The sequence below is a fragment of the Aptenodytes patagonicus genome, chromosome 2, assembly GCF_965638725.1.
Source record: "Aptenodytes patagonicus chromosome 2, bAptPat1.pri.cur, whole genome shotgun sequence".
Taxonomy (NCBI): Eukaryota; Metazoa; Chordata; class Aves; order Sphenisciformes; family Spheniscidae; genus Aptenodytes; species Aptenodytes patagonicus.
The window spans coordinates 59464320-59489781 of record NC_134950.1 but is presented as its reverse complement, the minus strand read 5'-3'; the positions used below and the strand labels follow the sequence as shown (position 1 = coordinate 59489781).

The 25462-nt window shown below is 40.5% G+C and overlaps 1 protein-coding gene across 5 annotated transcripts in view; it reads left to right on the top strand.

The window, feature by feature from the left end:
* Positions 1-2668: 2668 nt before the first annotated feature.
* Positions 2669-25462, top strand: part of PTPN2 (protein tyrosine phosphatase non-receptor type 2) — a 34324-nt gene continuing 11530 nt past the window's right edge. For 2 of the 5 annotated variants that reach the window (XM_076330027.1, XM_076330025.1), the window contains exons 1-6: positions 2669-2796; positions 6234-6324; positions 14064-14164; positions 14775-14873; positions 16057-16194; positions 23519-23728. In XM_076330027.1, coding sequence (XP_076186142.1) covers positions 2728-2796; positions 6234-6324; positions 14064-14164; positions 14775-14873; positions 16057-16194; positions 23519-23728 — 708 coding nt within the window. In that variant the 5' untranslated portion in view covers positions 2669-2727. Of the gene's footprint in view, positions 2797-3197; positions 3492-3518; positions 3629-6233; positions 6325-13888; positions 13953-14063; positions 14165-14774; positions 14874-16056; positions 16195-23518; positions 23729-25462 lie in introns of those variants that run through there. The other 3 variants (XM_076330030.1, XM_076330026.1, XM_076330028.1) reach the window with 3 other exon arrangements.

The following is a 25462-nucleotide window of genomic DNA, read 5'->3' as shown; positions in this document are numbered from 1 at the left end:
CTTCTCACACTCCACGGGCAGCGACCTCCAAGTCTTCCCTGGCCTTTGCACTAGAATAAAGAGAAACTAACATGTCATTGGGCAGCATCATTCTCCGTACTCTGGACGGACAGGATGGTGACTGGGCCTCCTTTAGCTGTGATCCATGTCGGATGGCTTCATGGGCGTCACGATGCCTGTGACCTACAGGTAGCTCCAGTGAGGGGTAAAAAAGGCTGTAATAACAAATGCTACAAATACAGGTTGGTCAGCCAGTTCATATCCACAGAAAAGCCTACTGAAGACTAAACTCAGTGAGGAAGTTGAGTATCTTAATTTCTTTATTAAAATTTGTTATTTTGCAGACAGTTTCTATGTATCTATTTACTTTCTCATACCCAGCCTGTGCAAGATCAGTTTTCTGAGGTTAAGAACACTTTTTGTTCATTGAAACATGAATTCAAAGAAACCTATTTTGAATTAAAAAGAATCATTACCTCTAGGATGGGCACTTAGATTCTTCTCTGCACTCCTAAACCAGAAACATAATTCACAGATGTTGTCTTAATTTACTTATTTCACAACTGATCACATGTAGCACATTGATGAAGTAGAGAACACCTGCAGAAGAACAGACATAGCCTGTCCCTCAGTCTTGCAGGCAGAAAAATCCAGAAGAGCTACTCCCTATATAGCTTTCAAAGTTTGAACCCACAGTTCAAGAAAATCTGATGCAACATTTCCTTGAGTTACCTGGAAAAACATGCTATGAACTTACCGATGCATACTGTCCCATCAGCTATACTTCAGAGGTGCGTCATGCAAAACCCCACTGTACAAGATACCAGCTTTCATTATAGGACCTGAGGGAGCACATCAGCCGGTGGATTTGGAGCACGGTACTGCACTGCAGCCCGCAGACAGGAAGTGCAACAGCCGATGACAGGTATTTGGACGTCAAAACCGGAAGTCTGTTCCAAAAATATTTGCCTTACCTGTGTACCCACACATACATCTTTTGTGTCATGCTGAGTGACCCTTGTCCCTGTGTTTTCTAGCTATAAAACACCTCCGTGGAGGGGAGCGTGAACTCAGCTCACCCAGCACTGAGGCCACATTTCTCCAGCATGCAACTTTCGGCCTTTAGGCGCGACGTGGGCAACACTCGTGCCAGGCATCGTCCCTGGCTGCCCGTCCTACTGTGGCCTTCACGCTGTGCTGCTTTAACGGCGGCCGGCACGCTACCTCGTCAGCAGCTTACCGATGGAATTGCATCAGCATGCTAATGGTGTGAGTGCCTCGCTCTGCTGGCCTTTCCTCCTCACGTCACACATCTGAAATTGTTCTTAGAAACCACCCGAGGCCCAGCCCTGCGCCCCAGCAGGCATGGCGTGCAGGCAAGCGTGGTGCCAGTACGGCCACGCGCAGGACCGCGCAGCGGGTTATCGCGGGGGCTGTAGATGCCACGCTCGGCCCCCGCACGCGTGTACAAGCCCGGTGACGGGGCACTCTGAGGCGGCCCGGGGCTGACGGGGCCCGCTTGGGCCCGGCCACCGCACCGCAGACGACGGGCGCCGTGGCCGGGGGCGGCAGAGCGGGGCGGGGCTAACCGCCGGCGGGCGGCAGAGCGGGGGAGATGAGGGGAGCGGCTGGGGCGCGGCGGGGGCGGAGGCCCCTCGGGCGTGGGAGCGGGCAGATAAAGATGTCCCCCGTGAACCCCCCCAGTTCGCGAGGGAGCGTGTTGGGGGTGGGGGGAGCCCGCTGCGGGGGGTGGGGGGGAGTAGGGACCCTACGGGGAGGAGGCGGCTGGGCCAACGGCAGGGCCGTCACCGGGGTGCGAGGAGGGAGCCCGGCACTGTAACCTCCCCCCCTTTGCGGTACTCGTCAACACCAGGCATTTTTAAATCGCCGTACGTCAATCGGCAATCTGTGCCGCGGTGTGAAGCGTAGCTGCCTACCAGCAGGGCTGCAGGCACTTCTGCGTTACGCCGGGCGGCACAGCGGATTTCCCCGCAGCCTGAGCAGCGCAGCCCTCGCCGAACTCCGCGTGACGTTCCGTTTCGCTAAGCGTTTGCGGAGCTGGTTCCTGAGGGGCTGCCTCTCCGCAGCGATCGCAGAGGGCGGCTGCGTTCCGCGCCTCTGCATTTCTGCTTTTGAGACGGCAAGCCTTGCCGTGATTTGTTTGTCCGACACGCTCGTATTTTCCTACTTCTGCTTTTTAAAACAAGCAGCTGAAGGCAGGGCGCGGGCAGGCCGGCCGGCACGGGCCGCCCGCCGGCCGGCACCGCGCTGAACCGGGCCGGGGACCGCTGGCTGGAAGCGCTCATTCACTCCCGGAGGCCTGCCCGCGCGTTGTCCTTTCAGTGACACTGGGACAACGAAGGGCTGCTAACCGCTTTCCGACCGAAGTCGCCTCTCAACGGGCTGAGGCGCCCCGGCCCTGCCGAGCCCCCGGGCGGCCTGAGGGCGGCCCCCCGCCCACCCTTCCTCACCCCCCCCCCCGCCCCGTGACGTCACCCCAGGTGCTTCCCTCCTCCCCGAGGGCGTGGTCTCGGCGGCCCTCGGTGGGCGGAGGCGAGGGCCGCGCATGCGCCTGGCACCGGCGGCGGCGGGACCCCTTGCGAGCGTATGTGCGCGCGCGGCGGCGGCGGGGCGGAGCGCGTTCGCCGCTCCCGTGTGGTGGGCAGCGCGCGAGGGGTCGGGAGCTTGCCGGCCTCCGGGCAGGCTCGCGCTCTGGCCGCCACCGCCATGTCCGCCATCATCGAGCGGGAGTTCCAGGAGACCGATGCCGCTAATGACTGGCAGGCGCGTTATCTGGTGAGCGAAGGGGGTCGCTCCGGCTCTGCCCCGCCAGGAGGGAGGACGGGGAGAGGGCCGCCAGCCGGCAGCGCGCGTTGCCGGTACGTGCTGCCTCAGCGGGGAGCGGAAGTCGCTGGGCCGCGACTCGTTCTCAGGTGCACGCAGCGAAACTGCGGGCAGGCGCCGCGCATGCTCCCGGGAGGCGGCCGCGGCTTCTCTCCGGGAGGGGGGAGTAGCGCGCAGGCGCTGTGCGGCGTGCTGCGCCGCTGCGCCTGCGCGCAGGCCGACGGCGGGGGTGCCGGCGGCGCACTGCGCCTGCGCGGGCTCGGCGGCGGCCGGGGCCCCTCAGCCGGGTGCTGGCGGCGGGGCGCGGAGGGCAGTGGCGGCTTAGGCGCTGAGAGCTTAACCGAGCGGCCTCATCTGAGCCGGACGAGGGTGTTTTCCCCGCGGTTTCCAGGCAGAGTGGAAAGTCATACCTGATAACGTCGATCCGGCCAAGGCTCGCCATCGCCCCTGGGTTCGCGGCTCTGCCACTGAAACCGCTGCGCAGCGGTTCCTCAGGCACCCGCTCACCCTCCTCACCCGCTTGTTACCGCTGCCTTCACCTGCTTGGCGTCTGTAGGAGGCCTGCACGATTATCTCTCAGAAAATATGCTACTTGCCCTTTTTCTCTGGAAACAACGAGATTACTAACTTGCAATAGTAGTCTTTGGGTCAGTTCCATAAAACAGGTTTTATGTATAAACTTATAATACTAGAGCAGTTATTTGAGCCAGTATGTATTTTACAGTGCTCTTTCACAAATGAGGAAAAACAACCGAAAATGAAAGTTCTCTTTACTAACCTTAAGGTGTGCTTTTTCTCTGTTAAATCAGCGGTGTGTTTGATTTACGTGTATTTCAAATACATTATCTTTAGACATGTATTATGGAACTGAGCTGCGGTTTGAATTTAACAGGGAATAGCAGAAATAAACTGTGCTAAGTTAATGAGATAAAAGTGTAAGGGAAGAGTTCTGCAACCAGTATTTTTTCATGAGGTAGAAAAGTACACACACATTACATCTGGTATATCCAGACTGAACAGGTTAGCTTTCCCAAGTAATTTTCATATTATTTAGTTGTACTTGGAGAAGTAAACTGAAGAGAAAATTGTATATTAAGCTCTGCTAAACTTTGTATATGGATTTCCTAATTTTACTACACCTATGCTATAAAATATTTTTTAATAAAGTTTTTTGTATTAGAAATTTTATGTTTCCCTGATTTTGTAGATTCTGCAAACTCAGGATTTTTTCAGGGTACTTAACACATTTGGTTTATATTAAAACCAGAGAATACAGATCTGCTTAATAACATAAAGAGAAAATAGCAAATGATGTCTTTAAATAGTGCAAACTTGTAGAAAATACTCTAATGGCTGACTACTTGTTTTTACACTGAGTTTTTGTTTAGGAAGGTATTTTCCTGTGGTAGTGTTGTATAAGAAACACACATAATTGCCAAGAGAAGTGTAAGTTTCTCTGGGGAAAAAAAAAAAAGTTGGGTATTAAGGTTTTTTTTATTCTTCTGCTGAGACCAGTTTTGTGTATTTGCCCTTCAGTTCCATGAATTTGCCAAGACTTGCGGTAAAATCCTCTAAAGCTTGGAATATTTATGCTGACTCCTGGAGCTAGCTCCTATCCAATCTGAATTAATGACTGAATAAATAATAGTAATTTTTACTTTTTTTTTCCCCAGTGCAAGTTTTTCTTGTGTAATATGCCTTATGTTACATCTGGCATCTGGTTTGTTTCTCTAGTTTGTGATGGCTGGATCATATGTGGGAAAACTGATTTTAGAACTAGTCATTAAACTTCCTTAGCTTTAATTCTTTTTAGCAAGTCGTCCCCCATCCCCCCCTGCCCCCCCCCCAATCACTGTAGTAGTGTTTCTAGCTGTTTTAATGTTTCTTGACCAAATTACAGGTCTGTTTCTGTGCACAGAGGGTGCCAGTGATTTTAAAAACAAAATATGTTGCATCCTGTTTATGGAGTAATGTGAAATTTATGTTTCATGGGAACTTGGTTGTGAATGTGTGCCAGATGCATTTATTCAATGTGCATGTGGTTGCTCCCAGAGCTTGTAAGCCATATAAACTAGAGGAGAAGACAAGTTCCAGTGTGCTGTATCAAAATAAAAAAACCTGATTGTCTAATAGACCAAGAGATTTTTATACAAACGTGTAGAGCATTGGTGCTTGACAGTTGCTGCTCCACTTTGTGGTTTAGGTTCTTTACAGGTTGGCACTGCACTTAAGTAACGTCACACACCAGATGCTAAAAAATGGAGTTTCCTTATGTATGTTACATTTCCACTGAAGTCCTTTTTTGGCTGTGTTCGTTGTCTGGGAATATATAGACTATTTAGGAAGTTTGAGAAGACAAAGAAGGTAGTGGAAACATAGAGATGACCAAAGAATGCTTAGTTGTAAAGAGAAGTTTAAATGCTCTTTGGGACATAATGATCGCATGTAGCAGCAGCATCTAAAAACAAAAGGAGAATTCAAAATAAAATATTGTTAATTCTATGTTGTACAACATGTCTGCTGAGATGGCATCAGTACAGAGATGTAAAGGGATAGTTCAGTTTGTTGGAGACTGCTCATCAATAGCACTTCAGCTGTCTTTTCAGTTGTCTGCATAAGGTGAATCTGTGTATCTTAGTGAAATTGTGGAAAAGATACACTCGGAGGCAAAAAGCTAATAAAACTGAACATTCAGAGTATGTGAACAGTATGCTCCTTAAAATAGTGTGTAAATGAGTATGCTTGAATATCTTCCAAATGCAGACTATTGAAAGGTTTGTATTAATGCCTGGGGTGAAGCAGGCTGTTGATTTCGCATTGATATTTGTGAGTCTGGAATTGTTGCTTCATATTGGGTTGTGTTTAACTACAGCTGTATGGGTTGAACCATCAAACCACCAAGAATGATCTTGTGGCTGTTAACAGCAGCCATAAAATCATTAACTAGTTCAGTTACCTTTGTGGGGATTTATGCTGCCAGTTGGTGTAAAGGAGCTAGCAGTATACTGCTGTTACTTCTGTCTATCTGAATCTCTTATTACTGTGGGAGATAACGTGCAAGCCTGAGGTAAACTGTAAGCATAGTAAATATTTGGCGTTTTTTCCCCTTTGTTCCTGCTACATCAGTTGCTTACCAAATTGCACTTATGTTAGTTTGGTGGTGTTAGCCAAGTGTGGGAACATCTAAATGGCAACAGCCTGGCCAAGAACGAGACACACATTTTCTGAGTGAAAATAACACTAGGTGTGGTAAAGATTGGTTTAAAAATGTTAATTATTAATAACCTTGATTAATTAATAAGCTTGAAAGTCTTACAGTAGGGTGTGTAGAACACTAACCTTAATCAGCTTACTGGCTATAACTAAACTGCATTTTTTATCTTTTAAAGGAAATTCGACATAAATCCAGTGACTATCCTCACAGAGTTGCAAAATATCCAGAAAACAGAAATCGAAACCGATACAGAGATGTTAGTCCGTGTAAGTATCTTTTCTGTAATTACTGCGTTAAACTTGCTAGACTTTTTACTTAGATGATTTACTTTTAAACACTGTAGGTAATAAATCATGGTCATTGTAGGTTTTGTATTTTGTTTATTTCTGTAGGCATGTATCCTGTGGTAAATGTGTTCTTCGTAACACATACACAAATGTGTATAACAGAAGGGAGAAAAGTCTGCCGGTTAAACTCATTGTGCTGGATGGTGAACGAGAGATGATTGCAAATCATAGTTATTAGCATATAGGTAAATGTTTGTGAGCTGCAAAGTAATATTATAAAGATATTTTTCTCATAAGGAAATTACTTGTTTAATATTGCTTTATCTGTCATTAAAAAAAAATCGACATCTGCTGAGCACAGAAATTAAGTTAATAAGCCTTGACTAACACAGCTTCCTTTTGGGCTAAAAGATTCTGCACATTTATAAGACTGTGTGGATTAATGCCACTGGATTTCTACTGTTGCTTTAAAAAATACTTGAGATTTTGTTGTTTTTGTCTGTTTGGAAGAATATATGCATAAAGTTGTTCTTTAATTTTCTCAATGCAAGTAGATATGGTATGGACTACTTTGTATTTTACTAACTGCCATAAAATGGTCTTTTTGACATAATGATCTTATATCTCAGGTGAAGACAGCTTTTTTTTTTTACCAGCTTCTTTGCTAGTGAAGTGTTACAGAATTTTTTCAACAGCATTTACTTTAGAAACTGTAATTCAAAATCATCATAAAAAGACATGTGAGCAAAAGATTACCAATACGTAGTTATAGCTGGAGAAAGCTATCATAAATCACTTTCAAAAGGACTAGGAAAAAAAATTAGTACAGCCTTAATTTTTCTGCAGAATATTGAAGTTCAAACAGGTTAAATGTTCATGTGTTCTTTAGTACGAAGTTTCCCAGAGCACCAAGGGCTCATAAAAGCCTTCTTGTTACTGGATCTAGAATTTTTGAAGGGTTGCTGGTGTGCTGGGACTTTTTGTTTGAGCGCCTAATCTGTATACCTATTGTAAGATTTGGAGAAGTGCTGAACTCCTTGTTTCCAGTTGAAAGTTGTGGTAACAGCATGTGCATAGCACTTCTCAAAATTGCACGGAAAGGGTCTCGGATTGAGTCATGCTGGTCAGATGCAGCGCTGCGTGCTGCTCATTAGCCTGCTGCCAGAATGCTAACTTGTACAGTGTATTCGCACCAAATGGATCCAGTCTGGCTTAATGCTGAATCTCAATACTGCACTCTGATGAAAGGGAACTTAAGAGTTCAGTGCACAGCCTCTTTGCTGTGTCTGCGTGGCATTCCCCAGTATGGTCTATTTGAGAAATGTACAGCTCTGAAGAAGATACCTCAAGTTAGCCAAGGCTTATTAACTTCTGCTGTATGCTCAGCAAAGGGACATAGGCCTCTGCTGGACCTTTGTTGATCTATGCAGAGGTACTTATGTGTCCCAGGTCTGCTGTCCTGTTACAGCCCAGCATTAGCATCTTAGCTGTGGTAAAGTAGATCATGTTCTATTAACTTTCTGTTTCATACCTAAATTGGGATGGGGGTTGTAAGAAGAGAAGGCAGGAAATTGGATTTGACTCCATGAGATCCAAGTTCTATTCCTGGGTCCGATGTCCTGTACAACTTCTGTGGCAGAAGTTGTGTTCATGTGTTTACCATTTCTCCCATCCATGGATTTCATTTCTTGGGCACTACTGCGAAGAGAGTGGCAGCTTACCTTCAACATATTTGTGGTTCTTCTTTCCTTTTAAAAAGAGTGTTTCTAAAATAAATAAATAAAAAGGCATTGTGTTATTTAAGTAGCATCTAATAACACCTGCGATAGTATCTTAGAGGTGTGACTTGTATTCATCTCCTGAGCTCAAAATTTTCCTTAATCATGGCATGCCTTTTACAGTAGTGAAGAGTACCAAGCAGCTCTGCCCTGGCCATGGCAAAGCTTGCTTCTGAAATGCTTGTTTAGCCAGGAGGAAATTAATTATGTGATTGTATTAGTCCCTGGACCCTGTGCAAGAGCAGAGGGAGACAGATAAAATCTAGTCTCAAGGTAGTAGTTGAGCTCAGGAAGGGGTTAGAGTCATTACATGCTAGTTGACATGTATTGTGACATGATGACTGAACTAAGGTGATGAACTTCATGAAGCATGTCTCAGTCTTCAGCGTTTATGAAAGAAAGGAGGTTTGAATTGGGCCACCAAGATAGCCTGCAGAACTGGGCACTAGGAGCAAGGCTGTATGAGGAGAACAGAGCAAAACACTGTGTTTGAACTAATTCCTGTTGAATTTTACATCTGTGTGTTTTCAAATATGACTCATAATTGTTCTGTAATGATGGTGAGAGCTGGGAGGAGAAAGAGACCTGGAAGGGAATATATGATAAATAACATTCCAAGATAGCACTACCTAAATTTCAAAGCAGCTGGGGTAATAGCTGTGCGGTTGGTTTGGTCACTGTGGTGAACACATCTAATCATGGCGCATGTATGTGAGGAACTGGCATTGCAGAAATGCAAGAGGACTCGGTCTTGCGCAATCTTAACATCTCAGTCCTTCACTTTGCAAATTTTACTGCTCTTTAACAGTGTTTAAATGAAAACCAAGTGATAATATTAATGTTCTCTGATAGTCAAAGGCCTTCAGAGCTAGCAGTTAAACTTTCAAGATCTAGCTACTTAAACATATTTTAAGACATAAGACATAATTTGATGAAAATGTTTTATTTCTCCATAGCAGTGAGAAAATGGTTTGTTAATCTAGATAGCAGCCAAGCCAGTCTAAAATCTGAGGTGGTATGTCTGCAAGAGGAAATGCAAAGATTATTCTGTCTTATGGAAAAGGTGTCAATTACAAGTGCAGGAAAAAATGTTTTGGGTTGGCTTGCCCCATTTCAACCATAATACACAGGACATGCACACTGAAACCAATTTGTGTCTGTTACATACATTTCTAGGTAAAAGTTGATTTCTGTTAGCTGGGAAAGGCTAATCATCTTTGCCCATTACAGCTGAGTTTCACATTGTCTCCAATTTCATAAATATTTTTGTTAGTGTCCAATTTTGTTGGCTAAAGAGCTATGGTGTATATAAGTTCCGTTGGGTAAAACCCCTCAAGAGTTACTGCCTAGCCAAAAAAAATAGCAGCCTAGCAGTTTGGTATTAGTCTAGAATAGGGAGAGGAATATCTTGGCTATGTAGCAGTATTGAAACAGGAAGTTAATCTGAAATAAGTTTGGTTTGACAGCCAGTCATTTCCTGACAGATGAAACCATTTCTCAGAAAACATTGTTGAGAGGAAAATAACTTGTGAGGCTATTATTCTTTATTGATAACTTTAATGAAACTCTTAAGATTTCTGTTATTACTTTCCTTCTAAATCTTATCCTTAGTTGATATCAGAGGAGTCTAGTGTCTCAGATTGACTGTAAACACCTTTAGAGATCTGCTTACTGTGTTCCCAGATTTAGAGGCAAGAAGGAAATTCCCCTTGGCAAAATTGGCAGGATTTTTTTTTTCTTTCGCTTTTGGAGGGTAGATGGGGGTTTACGCAGTTTTATCTTTAGCCTTCCTTTGTAATGTGTGTAGCCCAGTTTCTTAGGTCATCTGAACATTTTTGACCGGTAGATCATGTTGCTGTTGGAGGGTCTTGAGAGGTAGTGATTTCTCTTGTTTTCTTCCTGTGGCCATTACTAGACTCTGTGTTGGACCTTTCAACCATAGGCTTATAGTTGACATAGAGTGTATACCAGGGAGAGAGGAACATGAAGGGTATTGTGGGAACAGAGTTGGAGCTGATGTGGATGGTTTTGCACATAGTGCTGATTGATTAATTATCATTGCAAAAATGTTCCCTTTCTGTCCTGTGTTTCAAGTGTATGTGCTGAGAACAGGGAGATGATCTGTCCAAAATAAGCCTCCTGCACTTCTTGTTGTCCATATTAGCAGCTGACACTGATGATTTTTATGACGTTATCTAACGATTCTCTAAAACATCTTGTTACCAGAAAAACTGAGTATAAATAAACTCAGCGTGCTGCTTTTGGAGATACTTCTTTCTTTGGGGTTGGGGAAGAGGGGAATTTTATAGCACATACTGATCTAAACTTCATTGTATCTTAAGTTTTTTTTTCCACAGTCCTGCTTAAAAGCGTAAGGATCCTGTGCAGTAGTTATGCATATATTTCAGTATGCATACATTTCAGTTATGAGCTAGGCCACGATTAATATGGTGGCATTCATTGCATACAACCAGTGACAGGGTGGGGGAAAGTCACTTTGCCTTTCCTTTGCCTTAGGCTGCCTCTGAAACTTGAGACTGTAAGTCTAGTGACAGAGTATTGTGATTTGAATAATTTAGCAGCTCAGATAGACTAGATTTAGATTAGTGACATGAAGGGGATTTGCTGGTAGGCGGGAAAGGGTCAGACTGGGGCATTGGGATGGCTTATGGCTACATGTTTTATTTATGACTTTCTTTAACCACTAAGCAGCATTTCACCCTCCTTTGTTGTTAATAGCTCTATATTTGGGGAGCCAGAGACATCTCTTGGATAAAGGATAATTTTTAAGTTACACAGTGGTTTCACTTCTAGAAACACAGCTGTTTTCAAATAAAAACCTTTCATTAACCAACTGCAAGAACTGTATGATGTAAAATGCAAAAGTTTCGTATCTCAGTTTTAACTGGATATGTCATTTTCTTTTTAGCAGGGAGTGAGCAAATCGACACGTAATGTGAAGTCTTGGCCTTAGTTGAGACGCAGGGGTGTTGTCAGTGATATCAGTGGGACAGGGTTTCACTTGAAGTGGGTAATAAGAGTTTGCTTCTCTCAGACAGGGTCGTTCTGGGAGTAGTTTTCTTAGTGCAGAAGCCAGAATGAGAAGCATTTTTAAGGTTTCCACTTCCTTTTCAGGCTGCATAGTTTGTTGAAATAGGGGAATTAGCACTTCAGAAAATGAGTACTATATTTTCCCTGTTGTGGGCATGGCAACATTTAAGATAAATCTTTTAAGATAAGATTTAAGATAGGTTTATAATTCATATAAATCTGAAGTACTTTGTAACTGGAAATGATTTACATACGGGAAATATGTTACAGCTAACTCGCTGTCAAAAGTTGGCTTGCTTCATCTAATTCAGAAGAGAAAGCCAGGGCTTGAATGAGGTTTCTAGGTCATTGCGTCCTTTAGGAACCTTTTCCCTTGAAAGAAGGGAAATCGATATATTCTAATGGCTTTCTGTGTCCCGTGGAGTGTATGCCAGTGTATTTGTAGGATCGCCTCTGTTTTAGTTGGGGAGGAGAAGGGAGGCTGTCTGTGCATAGAATTAGTTGTTAAAGGGGCTTTTAAAAAAACTTTCAGAATTTTATTTGTTGTGTTTACAAAGCATAATTTATAAGAAGGAAAAAATAAGCCTGGAATGTGTGTAGAGGTTACAGTAGGAAACCTCATTAGGGCCTCGGCAGTTATCTCCTACTGGCAGCAATACAGCAGCTGCTGCTGGGTGATTAAACTGTTAACAGTGCTTGCTTACGTCATCTTTCCGAGAACACTAGTACCGGTATGTGTGATTTACTATAACAAGATCTTAAGTTTTTCCTGTTGGCAAATGACATGTAATATTTACAAAGGTCTTGGTTTCTCTCCAGCAGAAACATTTCAGATAAAGTGATACATGAAAGGAAAAAGTAACACTTTCCTATCCAGACAAAATAATACAAGGAGATATATTTTACTTTTAAACGCACATGTGTCTTAATTTTACTGTGTCTTGGCTTTGATCATATTTTTTCCTTCATAGAGATGTATCATAAATTGTTTTAAGACTCCTGAAAGTCAAGATGGTGTTGCCTTACAGCTGGAATGCTAATGAAAACAGACTAAACCAGTAACTTTCTCATACTTTTGTATTAAAAATAGGTTTGCAGCATATTTCTGTTCTCTGCACGTTGGTATGTGACTGCATATAAAACCTAGCAGCTAAAGGAGGTAGGATGACAACCCCAAATCTGTCCTTGAAAAATAAAAAAAAGTAATTTACTGTTGACTTCTTTCCTTGAATCCAGCAAGATCCTCTTCGACAGTTGCCAATAGCAGATAGATGAGGGAGAGTATAAAAGCAGATCAAGACCTAGTAAATGTACTTTTCCCAGGATTCAAAACATATGGAAAGTATTTATAAAATCACATGAGCGGTCCATAGAACAAGAGTCTAATTCAGTAACTATTTTTTGATTCCCATCAGCTTTTTGCCTATCTGGGGTCATATTCATGGATTTCTTAGATAAGCTTTGTGCTGTATAGACTGGCTGTGATATAGGGACTTAGTCTGAGTTCAGCTATCATAGCTGCACTGAATGTGATACTTGGTAGTTGCTCATGTCAAAACTCAAGGATTTTGTGCATTTCCCAAGATGCTTGTCAAAAGGAAGTTAGCCTTTTGGTGCAGAGATGGGAGAGGAAAAAGTGGGCTGACGTTTTAATGGCAGCTGTGCTGTCAGTCTGCACCCTGAATGAGTTTTGTGGGTTAGACCAGTTGAATGTAGGTTAAAAACTGGCATTGCACTGTAACTCACTCTCAGCTGTGTCAGTTTCTTTATGGAATCTCTTCCATCTCTTTCTGAAATGTGTTGAAGTCTCTTAAATTGATTTTAGTTTGCTGGTTTTTATTTACTCTTCTCATAAACAGTCTGTCTAGGTGGTTGAGCTTCAGGAGGTTTGCAGTCAGTTGGATGTCATTTCCTGGCAGGCAGTTGTGTACAAATTTTAAACTAAAAATGCTGTTTATTTACTACAGTTCCAATAAATGGCTGAAGGATTACTTACTGTGAACAAGTCTGATTACCTAAATGTCTCCTAGAGGGTGATAAATCAGATACTAAAAGGTTCTAGGAACAGCCACCGTGACTTTTTATTATGCAATGTTTTAGTACGACAGTCTGATAATCTTTCTCATATTAATGCTAGAATTTTACATGGAGTCCTTTGCTTGCCTCTGCCATAAATAGGGGAATCTTCTGTCTTGCCTGTGTAATCGTGAGAGACTGAAACTGTGTAATTAGATTAGGCTTCGTTTAATTGGAAGATTTGTTAAATAGGCACATTTCTGCATGTGCCCCTTTAGTATTTTTAATTTGTATAGTATTAAACAATAAATTACAGGGAAAATTAAATTGATCAAAGCTTGGTTTGAATTATTACAAATAGATTGGGGGGGGGCGGCGGCGGCTGTGTGAGTTTAACTTTATGATTCTGTGTCAACCTATGAAACTTGACCAAAAATCTTGGAGTTCTGAACTTCAAGGAAACCCATGCAATGGAGTGATACGGTGTGATAGGACAGTGTGCTGCTTGGTGTGGGTTGTGGTGGTGTTGTGTTATGGAAATGCAGCTGTTGAGGGATGGCTGTGAGCATCTTTTGGCATGTGAGGGAGGGTTGTTTTGTTTGGTTGTTTTTTAAAGATGACTGGGGATTCCAGTTTTCTGAGCAGCTTCTATTAATAGATGCCTGAAATTACTCTGATGGAATGCTGAGGGGAGAATGAGACAGGCAGTTACCAAAGTTACATGAGAAATTAGTTTCATGTATATTTGTAGTTTGCTATTTGGTTAGTACTGCAGAATTTATTTCTAATTGCTTGTCAGACCTCAAGTTGCCTGTTAGAGAGTATTCATCAAGATGGATGCATCATTAATTCTTAATTTTCTTTGAATTTTAGATGATCATAGTCGTGTGAAACTGCAGAACACTGAGAATGACTATATCAATGCCAGCCTAGTGGTCATAGAAGAAGCCCTGAGATACTATATTTTAACACAGGTCAGTAGTACCAATTATTAGGTTATTCTAGGAGTTGAGAATCTGGGGGAGGCAGAATTTGTAGTCTTAATTTGTATTTGGATGGTTCTTTGTGAGTTATAAATATCTCATACTAACTGCCTGTTTGATCTACTTGGGAACACATTATTTTTAAGAAAAAGCTGAATATTGAAGTATGACTAGTTTACTGCATATAAAGCTTTTCAAATATTTCTTGCTCTTCAGTTCTTTTGGAAATAGGTTGCAACGATACTTTTACCCCTTATTTCATCTTGCACCTTCTGAGCGTGCCTGCAGTAGCTTTTCTTCTAACGGCACAATAGTATTGATGCCTGAACTGAAACATCCCTTCTCTGAGTTCTTACTGTGTTGTTGTTTGGTTTTTTGGTTTGGGTTTTTTGTTGTTGTTTTTAAAAAAATCTTTAAGTACTGGAATGATCTGTGCAGTGTGGTTACTTTCTTGCCTGTCACTTCTATCATTCTATTAATAATTTGTTTAAACTTTTCAGAGGAAGACTTTTTCCTGTTTCACACAGTGAGCTATTAACTGTGTTCAGACACTGCTTTGCCTATACATTCTCCCACCCATTTTTTTTTCTTTACTACACAGGGTCCACTACCTAATACATGTTGTCATTTTTGGCTAATGGTATGGCAACAACAAACCAAAGCAGTTGTCATGCTGAACAGAATTGTTGAAAAAGAATCGGTAAGTAATATTAGGCCTAAAGTTGTAAAGTAAGCCACATAATTTTAATACAGTTGAACAATGTTTGATTGGTATGTTAAAAGAACTAACAGACTTTCTCACTGGTGTACAGCATAATGTATTTAATATAACATTAAAGTGATGTAGCTAAAACACAAAATTCAGTTTGGTGAAAACAGCATCCAATAAATATACATCCAGAAGGGTGAAAGTAACATCCTGAGAAAGGAGGATGTACAGATAGAAATAAGATGGAGTAGAACCAGTGTAAGATGCTCCAGAACAAAATGGAGGGTGAAAAAACAAGTTTGAATTAAAGTATCTTTAGATTATTTCTTCTAAATCTAACAGAGTAGTATATTTGTTTTATAGTTATCTTAACTGTTTGTAACAATGAAGACAAGCTGCTGCCCAGCAGCTGTCAAACTGGTCTAGTTATTTTTGATTCTTTACAGCTGGTGGTATATGTGCAGAATACACGAATCTTCTCTTATGATGTAGTTTTTCTGTTAATGTGCCTAAAACCACTGTGGATTTTAGTTATAAATGCATGTCATTTGAGGTTTATGCTTTTTCTTCAGAATAGATTTGTTAGTGAAAAATATTTGACTAGTCCATTAAAAAGTCACTTATTTTCTTATGCAAAAATTTTCCTACAGAAGAGTGCAGGGCAAGAGGGATAAAGGGCAAGGGATAGTTTTGCATTGCTTTGTTAGTTCATTCTTTTGTCTCACTAGAATCTTCCAGTATTCAACAAGCCTTGGGAAAACTGGATGTGTTACATCAGTTATGTAAATGTGCAGGTGTGCATGTCAAAAATGGGAGGGGGGAAATGTTGAAATAGCTGAGTAAAGATCTGTGTTCACTGTAGAGAACTAGAGGGGGGAGAGGGAGAAGGGCTAAGGTATATCTCAAAACATGCTAGCCCTGCAATGAAAGAAAGCATAAACAGATAAAGCTGGAATGCATAATAGCCATTGAAACAGTTGTAGTAACTTGGCTGTAAACATTATGGACTTGGAGAATTCCTCAAACTGGGAGCAGGTACTTGAGTCTACTATATTGAATAACAGGGTCTCACAATCTGCTCATGCAAAGCCCAAGATACTAGGATACTTAACCAGATTTTTCTTTTGTTTTCTTCTTTTTTTTCTTCTTCTCCTTTTTTAAAAAAATAAATTAGGTGAAGTGTGCACAGTACTGGCCAACAAAAGAAGAGGAAGTTATGACATTCAGTGAAACAGGTTTCCGTGTGAGGCTAGTATCTGAAGACGTCAAATCCTATTACACAGTACATCTACTGCAATTAGAAAATATCAACGTAAGCTTTTCTCAGTCTGTATAGCTCATATTCCTGGGCTTAAGTATATAATGAAAACCATTTAGTGTATTGTCACTACAGGTTTGATTGAGCTGTTACGCTGAAAATTTTAATGCACTTTGCTTCTAATAATGTTGAAGATATATGTGTGGCATATAAGCAAGTGAGTTAGACCTGAATTAATCTATACATTAAAAGAGATAACAGCTTCAGCACTTCTATACTTATATATTCCATTTAGCAGTACCTTAACATGCTGAATTGTAATTGATGGTAGTGGTGATTCTAAGAGGAGCTGTAAGAAATACCCTAAAAGGAGGAACCTAGGAGTTGAAATTTCTGATTTCTTTTGAATATCAGAAATCAGACTCGGTAATTACTGGTTTTTAATGGAACTTTAGTTTTCCGTATAATTCAGTCTAGCTATCTAAGTTTTTTTGGGGGGAGGGGTGATTACCACCTGTAGATAGGTAACTTTTATCTCCTCTTGCTTACCTCCCCTTTTGCTCCACAGGACCAACCATCCTTTTCTCTTAAAAATTAAGCACTTTGACAATTTAATCAAGTTAAGCTCAAAAAAATTGTTCCTGGCCTGAGCTTGGGTTGGAATTTGCTGCTTCTGTTTCAGAGCTGAAGACAGGATTGAAGAGCTTGTCTGTTTGTTCCAGCTGTGTCTTGTAAGATATTCTCTCTCCCTATAAACCTTGCCTTATATTAAATGAAAGTGCTAGTATGGCAAGTTTTATTCAAGTTTGTCTTGTCAGTGGATTTGGGAAAGGAAAGCTTGAAGATGTTGCTTTGCATGTTGTTTTATACAGCTAAACGTTGATATATTTGGTCAAAATGATTTGAATTTACAGTAACTATTAATGGTAGTTTGAGATAATGTTTGTTAATTCACAACCTCCCTCATGAGATCAACATGATAAAACTTGGCATGTTGTTCCTTGGTCTATTCAGTGTAAGAAGAGCTTTATGAAATTCTGTCCTACTGACCTGAAGAGTTCCTGTTTAGTTGTTTGTTTATTGACAGCAAAGGCAAAGAAAAGAGGAGCAGTGCTTGCAAGCTAGTGCCTGAGAAAGAATAACTTTCCTTTTTGGAAAATTGAGGCAAGTTTTCTTAACTACCAAAAAGGCTTCTTTGTGGAATTGTCTAGCTGACATTGGCCCCTAATCTTAAACTTCCTATTTTCAAAAGATGCAATTTGCATGATGTATGTATGTTTGGACATAACGTTAGCTGGAAAATGCAAAAATCCCTTGAGGAACAGCACGTCTACTATAGTAGACTTTTGAGTTGGAGCTATTGAGCAGTTAAATTTCTGGGTTTACTTTGGACTGGTAATGCAGGCCCATCAGCGCTGTACAGAGTTTCTTGTTTGTCCTGTAGCTCAGTTTCAAAAATACTTAGCAAAATTACTGTATTGAATTTTTATTTTAATGCCCTAGCATTCCTATAAGGCTCCACAAATATTAACTCCAAAGAATATTTTTTTATATAAAACAGCTACAAGAAGTAGAACATACTTGGTTACTTAAACAGAAAAACTACGTAGTTTCTAGAATAATACTGTGAATGTTAAGTGCAGCCTTGTGTAAGAATTTGATAATTACACCATAAAACTTGTGGGAACTGAGTATTCACAGTAACTTGAAATGTGAGCTTAACTATGTTTATACAAGTTATTCTGGAGGGGACTTTGGTGGAGGCAGAGTAGCAAGACATTTAGCCACTTGATGCCTGGAATATAAGATGACTCATGAACAAAATATACTCTGAATTCCAAGAATTCTTAAGAAATTTTAGTATTTCCTTGAAAACAGAGAGAATTAGAATCGTCTTTTTAATATAACCATTCTGAACTCAAGTAAATTTGTGTTACTGCAACAAATCTCTCTTAACCCATAAGCAAAATGCATACATATGAAGAGTAAAGTGCTTGTTTAATGTTCTTACCAGTGAAACAACCTCTGAATATTTGGTTGTTTTTCTTGGTGGTGTTTTTGTTTTGTTTGGTTAAAGAGTCATTAGAAGTACAGGTGGGGTTTGGGGAGGGGGGCACTGTTTGTTTTTTAGGATTAGATCAAGGCATTTGGTGGTTTGATTTGTTTATATCTGTTCTAGGCGAACATTTGCTTTTGCTGTTGTGGCTAGCATAGTCCAATAAAGCTTTGGAGAGGAGATAGTGTTTAATGGTATCTTTCCAAAAGCTTTGAAAATATTTCTAATGTGCTTTCTCTTGCTGGTGCTTATTTCGGCATTTCCTTGTTTTTTTGCCTGACCCAGTCTGCATTTTAGAGTATAGAAATTTGAAGCTGCCTTTCCATCATGGTTCATTGTGTATCCTCCATCATTTTGTTGGTGTTATTTGTCAGCTCTTCTGAAAGTTGACTGCTGCTTTCTGCTGTAATTGCTCAGGTTCAGAACTCTCTTGAGGAAAGACTTGACTGTGAAGGCTTCCACAAACCCTTGCCTCTGTTGGAAAATAAGGGTGGAAGGAAAATACTGTGCTCATGTTAAAAATTCGTAATCATTTATGTGTGAACCTATTGCATGTCTGTGATTTGAATCAAAGTCTCCCAGTGTACTGGAGACGTGATAGGTGTCCATGAGAGCCTTTTGTTAAATCTGTAAAATAACCTTATTGGATGGGGTTGCTAAGCTTTGTGACGATATTATGGGAGAATTGTTAGATATTAACAGCTAAGTTCTGGAAGACTCCACCTTGTGTTTAATATGTATTTTTATATTATTTTTTATTGCTGCTTTTAGCTTTCCTTGTCACAAGTATAAATACTGGTCTTCAGAGAAAGAAAACTTGTGTTTTCAGTAATTTCTGGTGTGGCAACCCAGATAGCTTGGAGAAAGATACAATGTGACCCATAATGAATGCTTATAAGCAAAACCCCACTAGGTTGGTACTGGGGAATTCGGGGAAGCTATGGGAGGGCAAATGAGCATCAGTACTTGAGGGAAACCAGGGATCGACTGGGTGAGGAAATGGAGCAGTGGAAAGGAATTGAAATTGCTGGAGGAACATTGATGAACGTATCTCAGACTAGGTTCCTAGAAATAAGAATAAAGCAGCCGAAGGAGAGGTTTGCAAAGAAAATATTTGCTGGAGGAGAAAGGACTAGAGAAATGAACTAGATTTGATGTGACGCTGGTGGTATGATACTTTAGAGTAAGGTCCATTAATAAACCCCAAGTGGAAACTTGAGTCCTCTGCAAATAGCAAATATTTGGAAAAACCCATTAGCAAAATGGATTTTCAACTTAATACCAAGCCTCCGTGTGGCCATTGCTGTCAGATTAAGGTGACGCAAGACTGCTTAGTGGCCCTCACTGTCTGATCCTGTGGATGAACGGGAAGAAGGTAAGATTTGCTTTGCTGCTAGTTTCCAATGTCCAAAATTAAAATGTACTGGGAAGATACTTTGTGGAGGCGAGCAATCTAATGGCAGGTGATGTTCTGGGATCTTGTGGTATCTTTGTATATGTATGTGCATGTAATTCCTATAGTGTTTTGAAGGGATTTCTGAAACACGGCAAACATTTGCTTTTAAACCTGTGAGGTGTCCTCATATCACTTTGACAAACTGCAACAGGGATTAATTTTGGTCTTCATGACCACAGAAATAAGACCGAGGTGTTAGGGAAGGTGTTGGTGTCTAACAGGAAAGGAGAACCCAGACTCACTTGAATGTCAAGTGTTTTGCAAATTCAATGTGCATAGCTATTACCATGTTGACTTACAGGATATGCACTAGTTATTAAAAAAAAAAAAACAGTGTCTGTGAGGATTATTTGGCCCCATTATACTCATTGCCATTTTTATGTACATTTTGAAAACCATTTTGCCAAGCATTAGAATGAACAAATAGAAGAGGTTGTGGTAAAAGTTGATTTAAGATTCTGAATTTCAGTGCTTAGAATATTGCCTTTACAGCATGCCTTCTCATTTTTATATGATCAAATTAGTTTTTAATGCACTTAAGGCATGATCGTTAAATACAGGACCACTATGAGGTTGTAGGTGTATTTTACGCCTTCATATGTTAGACTATTTCAGCAGCCCTTAAACTATGAAATGAAGGCTTTTATAAGGAGTGTGTGAAATTTGACAGACCAGCATTTTTCTGTCTTCACCTGTTTTACTTGACACTGAAGGCATCAAATTCCTTTGAGCATTTTGGTAGTATTTTATTCACGTTCATACTCTCAGGTGACTGAACAGCCTAAAGTTATTCTAAGATTTTTTACCCTTTTGAGTGATTGGATAGTCATTGTAAAAAGGTTATGACAAGGCTTGTTTTGATGAAAGTTAGTCTAATGGCATTATATTATTTTTCTGCTCAAGTCCTTGTATGGATGTCTGCTTGTAACCTCGAGCATGGCTTGTGGTTTGATCATCCTTTGATTATGCTCTTAGTGTTGCCAGCAGTCAGTGGAGAACTGTGCAGGGTGGTGGTAACTTTCTGAGTTTATCAGTTTTAGCTATGTTGGTTATTTACTGAAAGCTTAACTCAGTAGTTTGTGAAACTTGCGCTAGAATGGTTTGACTCATTTTCTTGAAAAGTTGTTTGTTTGAAAGTTGTTCCATGATTATCCAAGGATTTTTTTAATTTTTTTTTTCGGTAGCTAGTCTTAGGGAATAAATCTTGGAAGAATATGTTGTGGTTACCATAGAATAAGCTGGTTTTCAGTTATCATGCAGAAGTGTGTTCCCTGTGTATAACATACATAAAATTTTGTATTACTGCCTAAGTCTTGAAGTCCAGCTTTTTTTCTTTAAAAGAATATCTAGTTTCATGATAACACTTTTAATAAAATTAGTTGTTCTTTAAAATTGAATTTTTGTCCATCAGCAGTTGTGGATCTTTAGCAAGCCAAACCTTTTCTCATTATAGTCCTGCATCACTTCACGTAAGTGATAGCTGTGGTGCATGGCTCAGTGACAGGGAGAGTTCTTGAAGAAGGGGTGGTACGGGTATTCACACAAAGACAGTATTTCAGCTGTACAGCTTGACTGCCAAGCACCACTTGAAAGAGCCATTCTGTTTAAGAGAGAAAATGTGGGAGGTTTGAAATATTCAAATGGGGTTTGGCTGTACGATTAGAAACTGCAAGTTCAAAGAAGACCAGCCAGTTCTGGTGCTCTGAAACGGGACTCATGGAGAAAGATGAAGAGACTTGGTATTTTTAAAATGAGCTGAAGTGATGGAAAATTGTGGGATGGATAAAGCCGTCGTACAATATGGGGTGGGAGAAAAAAAGTAATTCTGTGAGTTAGAGCTGAATGAGATGTACAACAGCACTGTTAAATCTTTCCTTTAGAAATACCTATTTTCAGATTAGTGTATGAGCAGGGTGACACTTGGCCATGTGCTTGAAGCACTACTGATTTTTTTTTTTTTTTTTTTTTTAAGGAGGAGGATGCTAGTGCTTGTTACAGTATGGGATTTGGAAAAAACAAACAACCAACCCACAGATCACCTTTGTTTTCTATAGATAAGGACATTTTTGCCTTCTTGAGGTATAAGGGAGGCTTTCATCTGGAATGCTATTTAAGAATCTTGAGGGGGAGGCAGAAAGTATCAGTTACCACTTCAAAGGATCATCTAGATTCACAAGAAACAACTTTAACCTTTGCTTTACCTAGTATGTGCATTTAGCTCATCTGTCCAGTTTTCCTCTTAGGTTTTTTTGTAAATTGATGAGTTATTTTTCTTAGAAATAGAGGAAATTGCTTAAGAGTGTTATCTGCTTTAAAATTCTATAATTTCCAGATTTCTTATAAAAATGTATCTCCTTCATGATTTTTAAACAAATGGGTCCTTTCAGTTGATTAGTGAATTAACTCACTAGTTGAAAAACTAGGTACAGAAGACTGGTAAGGTCTCAGTTGAAAATGAAAACTTTTTTTAATGCTTTGCTTCAGACAAATAAGAAAGGGAAATCCCAGTGTATTTATACAATTTAGGCCTTGGTAGATTTTTTTTTTCCTTTTGAAATCTTACTGTGTACTCATTTTCCCAATATGATGGATCAGACTCTGTTGTCCTGGCTGAGCTCTTAGCCAAAAGACAAAATACTCCTGGAAGAAAACTGTGCATTTGAGAGTGACTTGAGTCATGTTAATATCCACTGTTTTCTGTGAAAGTATTGGCAGTCTTGCAGTATCAGGCGCTGAAGACGCAAGACAAAATGGGAGAGTATTTTTGTTACTGTGGTAACCATGAATTGGATTATTTTAGTTTCACAAAGGAGTTTCATAAGTTGTCCCTCATAAGAAGTTGAAACAGACTGAGCAGGAGATGAACAGTAGAATTTATTTTAATCTCATAGCTATATTTTACTGTTGCTGAAAAAGGAAAAACAGCTTTTCTGGAATACACTGATATTTTAAATCTTGTGTTCCAACTTTGTGGAGGTTTATGTAGGTTTCAATCTATGTGGAAAATAAGATAAAATGGAGGGAGGATAAAAATAACTGAACCTTTCTAAAATTCCTGAGCTAAATCAGTGATCAAGTTGTCTCAAAATCATTGTAGCAAGAAAAGAAGGGAAGCAAGGAGTAGCATTTAACAGCAGGTCTGAAGTGAGTTCCATAAAGATACAATGCAAATTTGTCATCGGAGCTTTTCAGATATATACATACTTTCTGCTGTCATTTCAATACTTGCAGTTAGTTGGTCATGTTAGGAGAGGAGCTGCATGGTTCTAAAACAACTGCATGGTTTTGAAATCCTTCTTTCTTACTTACAAAGAATGAATACATCCAGTAGGAGTCCTGCTAGACATCCTGCTATATGGGTTCTTCTAGGCCTTTTCCATAAAGCTTTCTGTTCCTCTCAGTGGTGTGGTTAGTATAAAGGAGATGCCAATGCCTCTTGATATTAAAACTTGCTCTGAGCAAGAGTGGAGAGTGCTTACAATGCTGACGGCTATTTTTTCCAGTCCTGTTAATGGTAGCAGTCTAATAACTGCTGTCAGCCATTAAGCTGCATTAATGGTAGAAAAAGAAGAATATTTGGGGCAAGTAGTAAAGCAAACCAAATACAATATTGGAAGTTTGAGGAGAAGAAGAAAAAAAATGTGTATGGTAATAATTGCAAAGGGGAGAACTACCAACTTGGATGAAAAACCGCTTCAGGTTGCGCTGTTGGTTGTCATCCAACTTGAAGCAGGTTATTGGTTTGTTTGTCTAAATGGGAGGTTTAAAATAGAAAATAGCTATTGATTTAGACTGGGGAAATGTGTGCTAACTAAACAAAAGTAGAATACTTTCTAGTTGTATTGTTTATTTGTTTTTACTTCTAGAGTGGTGAGTCCAGGATGATCTTTCATTTTCATTATACTACATGGCCAGACTTTGGAGTTCCTGAATCCCCAGCTTCATTCTTGAACTTCCTGTTTAAAGTCAGAGAGTCTGGTTCACTAAGTCCTGAACATGGACCTGCAGTAGTTCACTGCAGTGCAGGGATAGGACGTTCCGGCACGTTTTCATTAGTAGACACTTGTCTTGTTCTGGTAAGTGTTTGGTCACCCCTTTCCTTCTCCTGACACCCTGCCTGTCTTCCCAATATGGGCTTTTTGGTCAGAGGGCTTTAAAAGCGTTTAAGTTAATAACATGCCAGTGAAAACTTTAAGTGTCGTGGTTTAATCTCAGTCGGCAACTAAGTACCACGCAGCCGCTCACTCACTCCCCCCCACCCGGTGGGATGGGGGAGAGAACTGGAAGAGCACAAGTGAGAAAAAGTCGTGGGTTGAGATAAAAACAGTTTAATAATTGAAATAAAATGATAATAATATGATAATAATAATACACAAAGCAAGTGATGCACAGTACAATCGCTCACCACCCGCCGACCGATGCCCAGCCAGTCCCCGAGCAGCGGCCCCCCCCGGCCAGCTTTCCCCAGTTTATGTACTGAGCATGACGTCACATGGTATGGAATGTCCCTTTGGCCAGTTTGGGTCAGCTGTCCTGGCTGTGCCCCCTCCCAGCTTCTTGTGTACCTCCAGCCTTCTCAGTCAGTAGAGCATGGAAAACTAAAAAGTCCTTGGCTAGTGTAAGCATTACCTAGCAACAACTAAAACATCAGTGCGTTATCAACTTTGTTCTCATCCTAAATCCAAAACACTGTACCAGCTATTAGGAAGGAAATTAACTCTATCCCTGCCAAAACCAGGACATTAAGACATCATACTTTTTTTTTCCTTCACCTATTTTGATGGTTTAAAAACACAACTCTTGAAATACATTTACAAATCCATCTTGAAGTACTTTACACATTTTCAAAGCTTCCTGAAAAGTAAATAGTAAGCATTCTTTTCCTTTTATAAAAGGTGTGCTTAGAAAAGATTGAGATTTTTTTTTTTATCTGAGCTTACAGTTAGGCTTGTGAATATATATTAAGACAACTGAATATATAAGTCTTTATCCCTAAACATGGAATATCTTACAGGTCTGACAGGCCCCTTTTCTTAAGGTTGCGGAAAATTGCTATCTGAACTAGGATGAGAACTCGGCCATGCCCCTGGATCTCCTGCAGTGTGTAATGGAGCATGGTGCAGAATTTCCCTAGCTGTGCAGCCCTCTGGGAGGTGGGGCTTGGTAGCCAGTTGCAGTACCACATGAATGAGTAGGTTTTTTGCTTACTCGGTGAACTGCATCATCTATAATTGCTCATGACTTGAGTGAACTTTAAATGTTAAATAATATTTAAAAGCTCTTAAAATTTTTGTTGGATTTTCAAGTCCAGACACAGACTTTTTGTCTTTGGCTGTGCTTGGTAATAGTGAGAAGTACAGCACAGAGTGAGGTGAAATAGGATGTCATTTAAATTGTAAGACACTTATCTTCTGGCTTGGTTAGGTCCTCTCAATTTATTTTTTTATTTTTTTCTTCAGTTTTTCTTCTGCATTTTGAAAAACATAGGTGTATATTTTGATGCAAATATACGTTAATATTAGGTGAATTAAAGTGAACATTGCAAGAAGTGCAGATACGTGGTTAAAAACACCCCATGAATGTAATGTGGGGACAAGTGTGTGCATTGCTTGGATTAGGGATTCTGCTTTAAATAAGGAAACTTCTGCCACATTCAGTCATTCCAAATTGCTGTTCCGTTCAGGAGCGGTAGAAAATACTGCTTTATGGTTCTGATTCTTATAGTCCTATTTCAAAGTACAAATACATGCCTGAATAAAATCAAACATATCTAAATTTCTTAATTTTAAGACTTGATATTAGGGTACTGA